An 8,862-nucleotide genomic window follows, 5' to 3' on the forward strand; every position below is an offset into this window, starting at 1 on the left:
GTCGATGAAGGACTCCCTGCCAGTCCCACTCTCAACACCGTTTGGTTTGCTGATTCCAGCTCTCAGAGCTCTCTTGTGTCTCTCTCCCTGCCGTGTGGATTGGGACACAGTAGCAGCAGCAGGAAATTCAAATCACGGCTTCCAGTGGCGCGGGATCCAGCTTCTGCACTGAGATTTTATCTGTTCCTGTTATAGCATCAGGATTGCATTTCCAGTTGGTTTCTCTCAGCTTAGTTCATTCCTGTGTTGGCAGGGTACCTCGCCCCTCGCGTAGGACTCCTCACACAGCACTGCTCCTGGATTCTAAACTGGTAATCTTAGAGAGCCTCCGTGGCTGCTGTTATTTGTCCACCAAGTTCTCCCAGAAGTTGTAGGGATAATAGCTTAAGTTTGGAGTTATTGTTAGGGTTAAATGAATTATATAACATGTTTAAATATTGATTGGCACATGGCAAATTTCATGTCTTTCGTTATCATACCATAAACCATGGATTTCTAAATTTTATGTAAAATTGAAATGATAAGGGGATGTTGTTTTAGTATATTATTAAAAGTTAGGTAAAATGACATTTGTTTAATCTCTCCACTTATGAATGAAATTCTCTCAACTATGATTTTTTTTGGTCTTTTTGTAGATAGGGTCTCACTATGAATTTCAAGATAGGTTAGAACTCAATGGTAGACAGACAAGCCTCAAACTCTCAGCATTCCTCCTACGTCAACTTTCCAAGTATTGGGATTACATGTATGTGCCACAACTTCCATATTGGACTATTACATCTTTTACAGATAATTATATTTTCCAATGAATTACCGCCCTTTTTAAATAAAATTATTAATGGGTCTCATTTTATTAATGGCAATTTGTGATAGAGTAATGTGCACTCTTTGTTTAGTGCATTAAGTAAAGAGCTCTCTTCTTCTAAGGTTTAAAAATCATGAGTATTTCAAAGTTTTGCTAAGTGTGGATGATATTTTGTGATATGCACAAGAGTTGTGATTGAAAAATACCTGGTGGCAGTAGAAACCACTGACAGTCGCTCTGCTTGCATTGTGGACAATGGCACCTGTGTGAGTGTCCAATTGTGGTTGCCCTCCTGGTTTCTTGCTCTGAAAAGTGTTTGCCTTTCTTGGGTGTCTAGGTTTCTAGATTGGTGCTGAGCATTACCCTTGTGACCCCAGTACCTGCTTGCTGTCATTATCACAGATTCTGTGCCGTGTCATGGTGGAGAGGACACTTGATACCATGAGGATGTTAACCACAGAGACTTCAGATTATATTTGTTTAGAACCTGACCTTATTCACAGCTTCAATTCTTCCTGTTGCTTTTTGTTTTCTCTATGTTACCTTATTACTATCTTGCTCAAGTTCTATTTCAGTTTCCCTACCTCTGTACCCATCTGGACTCTGACTGCCCCTGTTGGATACTTTGGGGCTCTCTTTCCATGGTAATTTTTGCTACACCACAGTGAAATTTTTTTTTTGGTTTTTTAATAGACCAGTTTCTTGTTTCCCTATATGACTTTTGATTGTTTTGTTTCCTTGTCTTTTCAATTTTTTTATTTGAGTGGAAACTAGACTTATGAATATTATAAGAAAAGTGGAATTCTGGAAATCACCTACCTTATCCCTCCCACATTGCATTTTTGTTTACTTGGTTATTGTTTGGATTTTTAGTGTATGTTTTGTACCCCATGGTTATCAAAGTGAGGTGTAAATTAAAGGTCTTCTGAGGTCCTTACAGTGTTTTTTCTTGAGTTTCATGCATAACTATGTTCTCAATTTCACTAAATGTGCAAGTACTTTTAAATATTAGAGATCCTAAATGGCTCCCTGACATGAGTGGTAAAGCAAGTAGAAAGAAATAGTAAAAGTGAAAGAGAGAGACACTGGCCTTTTAAATCCCAGAAAAGAGGAGTGGCTTGTAATGGTGAGAGGAGACTTCTAGGTGTGTCTCTCAGGCTCTGGAGTAATATTTCCAGGTCTACAAGTGCACCCCGAATACAGTGTTGTATGAATTGAACCACACAGGTCTTAAGCCCCCATGATTTTAGATGTAGGCAGGCTGCTCCAGGAGCACATACAGGTGGCCCTATGCCAATAAGAGGGTTTGGGTAGATGCCACAGTGCTAAGAGATACAAATGCCAGAAATTGGCAATAATTTACCAGTCCAGATTTGTTTTGGAAGTTTCAGACCTTTAATGTGCTCTGGAGTTCCACAGTGCTCTCAGTAGACAGGTTCTGACAGTGTAGTTCTTGGAAAGGGGCTGAAAGAATCATTATACTTTCAATTTCATAATCTTGCCTGATTCTCATCCACTGTAGAGTTTTAACATCAGGACTGGTCTTGACTGTATGCTTCACTGTCTCATAAGAAATAAGAAGAAAAAACAGATACAATGACAAGGAGACTTTTCATGAAAGCCAAACCAGAGGAGAAGTGACATTAACCAAGGTTAGTTAGTGGACATTAAAAGGCAAAAGTAAACATATGCTATATTTTCAAAATGAAATGAAATTTATTGCTAGGTTTAAATGACAGGCTTATATCACCACTAGTACCTAACAAACTGGTTATGAGTGGATTGTGGATGAAAACTTCAGAATATAGTTTGATGCTTTGGGTAAAAATGAAAGACATTATCACAGATTCTTATATATAAAAATGATTTTAATTAGTCATAAAGGGGGAAAACTCAAAAGGTATTTTGGGGAAAATCAGAACATCTCAAGGTGCAATTTACAAAAACCTTTTGGAAAACTAACATTGAGCACAGCATGTATGACTTATATGTAAAAATGTTTTAAAGATACAGTAGAGTAAGTTACTAGTCAGCAGTTAAGAGGGAAATATAAGGTGCCTTCCTATGAGCCAGTGACATTCATGGACCAGGTAAACAGCCAAGAACCAAGACGTGCCAGAGACACATGTGTCAGAGACAGCCATGAGGGCCAGGAGGGGAATGAAGAGGCCAAACTGTGGCTTCCCACGTGCCAGTGGGAGTTGTGGGCTTAGAAGAAAATGAAGAAGCTATACCTTCCCGTGAGACAGTGGCCGCCATTCAGGCCAGGAGGAGAAGCAAGAAGCTGAGCTGCAACTTCTCATGAGCCAGTTTCAGTGGTGGGCTGGTAGGACAACCAATTATCCAAGCTATGCACTCCTGTGATCCAGCTGATGTATAGGCTGGGAGACAAGAAAAGCTCCCTGCCACCACCTCCATAAGCACCTGGCTGATTCAGAGGAACACAGTCTGAGATGATAGCAAGTGAAGTAAAAAAAATGTTAGAATTATTTGATTGATATTGCAGGCCTAAAGCTGATAGTCTGATTATCTAAATAGAGAATAACAATATGCAATATCGCAACTATGGGGCATTTTCTTCTGTCCAGTTTTTGAAATCCAATATTGTTCTTACTGTTTAGTTTTGGTCCATTTTTTAAAAATCCATTTTATTCAAAGACGAAAATAAACAAAGAAAGAAGTAAGAAGAAGGAGGAAGAGGAGAAAAAGAAGAGGAAAATCGACAACAAAATTTCAAAGCACATCAATCAGGGTACATACATTGGTACATACATTGTGCATTTTCATCCCCAAATCATTCACCCAGAGCACAAGACATCTGCTTTCAATTGTTCAAATAATACCAGTGTTTTGTTCCATTTTATTATTTTGTTTCATTCCCTTTAAAATAAATTTTTGAAAGGGAAATATATGAGTACACAATGTAATTGTGAATGTTTAAGAAAACATTATCAGCTTCTACTTACTAGCTTTTAAAAAGAAGAAATAAAGCATCTAGCAGTGTGTTTTAGTGCTAGAAAATGTGCCAACATCAACAAATAATGGCATGCATTTAATCTCCCATGATGAAATGTAGCATTATGGAAATCAATTAAGATAGTTGAAATCAGCCAAGAAATGTAACCAGGGTAATAGTGGCAAAAATAGGTTGATGATTAGTGCCCAAATAAGTCCAGTGTTATATGAAAAATGTAAGGCTAATTACAGTTGCTAAAGTGAAATAATGTTTGACTACAATCACTAGATCTTTCTTACACCAGACATAGCCAAGATACAAACATAAAAGTGGATAAATGAAAAATACATATCTTGTATTTTATCAAGTTAAACACTCAGAATACATAAATATATAAAAGATTTACTGTATGTTAAATCAGCTTGCCTTTCTTGTAACTAGTATTTATGAAATACATTATTGTTATAGAAAATTTTCTGGAATTATTGCTGGATAAATGATAAACAACAACGTATAAACACATAAGTATTTAATACACAAGTGCAGTTGTGTAAATCTGTATCCTCATGTAATATGAATGTGTAAATGTGAATAATTCTGTAGGATGATGGAAACAAACTCCAATAATGTAAAAACTTTAAAAATTCACCCATTTGTCATGTAAATAGGTGCTTTTCCATTCCTTATACGGGCAAATCAGAACCTGGATGCTCTGGATTCACACCTCAAGAGCAGAAGAGGGCTGATAGCTGGGAAACACCCAGAAAGTATTGCAGATATGTTCAACAGGAAAAAGGTGGGATTATATGTAAAAGACAACCAAACTTGAAAGATGCAAGAGAGTGTGTAAAAACAGACATAGGAGATGACCAGGAGAAGGATGTGTTTGGTTGCTCTGGACTCAGGACAAGATCTGGGGCTAGCATTAGTCCTGTGGATCTGTCTCATCTGCCGCTTGTGCCTGTACAGCATGGAAACCATGGAGATGCTGGAGCAGAGCATGAGCCCCACACACAAAGCATCAGGGAGGGACAGCAGGGCTGCATATAATGACTCTGAAATTTTGTCATGACGAATACTAGAACAGTACCCATGATATTTGAGGCTTGTGTGATTTTCGTTTTTCCAATTTCCAGTTACATACTTAAGAAAAACAACATTTACAAGGCTGTACAGGACCCAGATAAGGCACAAGGTGAAGTCAACATACTTGGAAGCCTTCATTTTAAGCTCTGCCCATTTGGAATTCCTGGGGCTGATGCTGATGGCCTGGAAGACACTCAGGAAACAGATGGTGCAGATGGACCCTCCCCTGCCCACTCTGTGTAGGTAGAAGAGTAGTTTGCACCCCACATTACCAAGGGAAACTTGCCAGCCAAAAGCTTCCATGGTGTGGGGTACTCCTCTACACAGGAGAGTTAAGAGATTGGCAAAAATCAAGTGATTAAGAATCAGGTCTGTGCACTTTAACTTGCACCCAATGAAGTAAAGGAATAGATACTGGTAGAGAAGAGAGGAATTGCCCAAAACCCCCATCACAGTCTGTGATAAGAAGATCACGCCTATGACCACTTCAAGGGCTGCCATCCTACCCATTCCTGTTGTCTGTGCTGAGTACCCTGCAAGGCAAGATGAGGCATGGGCTGCATGTACCAAGTCATGTTTTTGGTGATCACTATGAAGCAGCTCTGAGAAGCATTTTAAAAATTCACTGGCTTTCTCTGTTTATCTGTGAGACTGTCCTTGGCCTAGGCCCCTTGCATAGTGGGTCATAGTAAGTGAACCTTTATGAATCACTGGTCCTGGTTGAGACCTGTAGTGGCCTGTGAGGCCAGAGACACTTCACAAGGCACAGTAAGGACACAAATGGGGATACATTGTCTGTAGAACTAATTAAGTAGGGACTGCAGCTGCAGAAATCTCACTCCTGCAGTCTCACTTCTACCATAAGTGTCATCATGGAGATAAGATGGTTCTCCTAAATTGGAGTAATTTTCCACTTGGAGAAGTCTTTGAAGTGACTCCTGAAGTACTGCTCATTGCTCATACTTTCTTCAGTTTCCCTGTTCTTTGTTTTGGACCGAATAAATATGAGCGGTCTTTATCTTAGCCTTCAGAGTCTTAAACTTGGCCAAAGGGTTTGATCATTCTGGATCCCCAAAATCATACTACTTGTCTCATTTATCTAAAACTTTACTGTACACTTGTTTGGGAGATTGGGGATCTAGGTCAGGACCTGATATCACATGAAGCAACAGTACCCACTTTCCACTGGTGCCCATTGAGAACAATGTGCTGAATGTTTTCTTTTTAGTGATTTACACATTTATGGAGCTCTTTTAATGTATAAATTCCTGTTGGGAAGTGGACACTCATGACGACTAATTCATTCTTCATCATCTATGATTCAGCCATGAGTAAGATGAGGAACTAAAAATATAAGGCAATCTTAAGCACAAACAGATTAAGTATTTGTCTAAATTAACATCTCAGTTAGAGCAAGGGATGGTCTTGATCCTGGTTGAGTGATAACATGGAGAACCGCCATGCTTTCTTAAAAGCTGTATCCCAGGGTTCTAAAAGGAATCAAGCATTACATATGATTTTTTAATATGTCCCTGCTATCTTCTTTTATAACATTTGATGTTACATTTCCATTTATCTTTGAACATTTATACTACTGGTCAGCATCAATTTATGAATGCTTAAAAAACATAGGTGCACTGAGGGACATTACTGTGGCAAGAAGCAGGTTCCTGAAAACCTGTGTGCAACAAGGAAAAAAGAGAATGCCAGGAAAGCTGCTGAATAACTCAATTGCCCTCAGGTTCTGAACCAAGTGCGTTAATTCCTGTTACAGGAATTGTTCAATAACCATGTCATATACTAAATTTGGGATGTAACTCCAATACGTTCTGCAAGAGTGTAGGATAGTGACAAACTGGTTATTCATTTCATGTGATTTCCTTATTTGCTATTGGATCCTTGAGATAACTGAAACTACTAACAATGAAATAAGTTCTGTGTTCCGGAATATGAAGGTGCACAATGGTAATGCAAGACATAGAAACTTACTTATGTAAATGTTAAAGGAGTGGATTTGGGTTTGTTTTGGGCTTCATAGTGCAATGTAAAGTTTAATGCATTTTGTTGTTTAAGAAAGTTTTCTGTTCAAAGCTAATTTTAGTGGACAATACAGAGATTCCTTCTATATGTGTATCTTCCATGAGATTGCAATTCTGGGATGGCTTGTTACAATTCATGAGCAGATTTTTAAATATGTGAAAATTATATTAATTATAACTGCCAGAAAATTATGGAAAGCAGTAATGATTATCCTAAGTTTTTCTTATCTATTGCTACCCTAAATTTAAGAAAGAAAACACTCAGAAGACAATCAACATGCTGAACACTTTTAGAAGAGATACAATTAATGTTTACATGAATTACATGTTGCATCCCTAAAGAAAAATCTTTCTATTTTTTCAATCACTGAATGCACTTCCTGTGTAGGATATGATTTTTTCTTGTGAATTGATCATACTCTTTATAGATATGGAAAATCAGAGGCTCAGTGTTGTACTGTTAAAATGTGTATTCATGATTTCTTAGGCTGAAAAACAATTTTTAACTTTTTTCCTTTTAGGTAATTGCCCATGTATTTCCTTCTGTTACCTATTTTATATTGTGTGGTACATATTCCAGTGCTTAACAGGTAAAAATGATACACCTCAAAGTTATATAATGATGTAATAGCATGATTATGCACAGATTATATATTAGTAACCCAAATTCATGAAACATCCATCACACAAATTTGAAATTTCTCTTTGTGTGTGCATGTTGATGTGTGTATTGAAAAGATATTTAAAACCTGCCCTTTAAAATTTTCAGGTAAATAATAGAGCCTTACTGACCTCATCCTTCTTCTATATATTAGATTGCCTTGTTATTTCTAACTGTAATTTAAAATTTATATCAATTAGAACAATTTCAGTAAGCATGTTAAATATCAGGCTGCAAGGTCACATAGACCACACCACAAAATCACTGTCAGTTAGACACTATCAGGGATTAGCAGAAGTTCTAGAAACCTCATGTCTTTTTACTCTCTGAGCCCATTACTTAGGAAAGTGTCTGCTTCTTGTGTAGCTTTGGCATTCAGTCAGGCTTAATCCAAAATCCTTTACTCTGGGGCCCTTAGCCACAGTCTGCATATAAGTTTTCCTTTATTAACTCTGCCTTGCTGATTGCAATGGAAAGTACTCACCAGGATGCCTCATTTTCCCAGGTTGGAGATCACAGTGTGACACTCTCCTCTCTCCATGCCCGAGATTAATGCTGCAGGGAGGTAGCTAGTGCCTGATATATGGGTCTGAGACTCTGTGAATTCACCTCCCCTCAGACCTGTAATTATCACTTCATCTGTGGTGGCAATGAGTGTGTCAGCTTGGGGAGTTGAGGCCAATTCTGACAGCTATTTTTTCCTAGGTGGTGAATATCAACAGCATATACAAGTTTCTTTTTAGGATCTCTTAAGAGAATACTAAACTTTTGGAGAGACTATTATTTCTCCCTGACAACTGCAGGGAGACTCGTAAAGTCGGGCAAGAAATGCAGTCCTACATGAGAGAATGTAGTGAACCAATCTCATTGTATCCCCTGCTTTCCTTAATTTTTTTGCCCAAATCTAGTTACATCTTATTCGTTATCTCACTGCATGGTTTCAACATTTATGTTATTAGAAGAGCAATGGAGGGAGACAAAAATACCTGGGAAGGATTTTAAGAGACACTAGTAAAAATGAGAACATAATTCTACAAATGTCAACAACAGGGGACTAAGCTGCTGAAGTACCTCCATTAATTCTAGCTTTGTGATGCAGTTGAATGGCAATTAATATTGAAATTCTGTCAGGAAATCTAACAGAAGTAAAATCTTTCTGTAAATGGTTTCTAGGAGTTCACAAACAATAGGTAGAAAATTCTGGATGTTGACTGAAAAATAAAATTCACTTCTGATAATATATAAAATAAAATAACAAGTATATAGTCCAAAAAATTAGATAGTAATAGTCTGGAGTATTTTGAGGGACATTAAT

At 37.7% G+C, this 8,862-nt stretch overlaps 1 protein-coding gene across 1 annotated transcript; it reads right to left on the reverse strand.

Moving 5' to 3' along the window:
- Positions 1-4,457: 4,457 nt before the first annotated feature.
- On the reverse strand, positions 4,458-5,348 carry Cavporv1r631 (vomeronasal 1 receptor cavPorV1R631). Its single transcript, NM_001167415.1, has one exon. It carries the CDS (start codon positions 5,346-5,348, stop codon positions 4,458-4,460), a length of 891 nt encoding a protein of 296 aa, NP_001160887.1.
- Positions 5,349-8,862: the final 3,514 nt, after the last annotated feature.

The sequence above is a fragment of the Cavia porcellus genome, unplaced genomic scaffold, assembly GCF_034190915.1.
Source record: "Cavia porcellus strain 051 isolate PalLab524CR breed Dunkin Hartley unplaced genomic scaffold, mCavPor4.1 scaffold_7, whole genome shotgun sequence".
NCBI classification, from domain to species: Eukaryota; Metazoa; Chordata; class Mammalia; order Rodentia; family Caviidae; genus Cavia; species Cavia porcellus.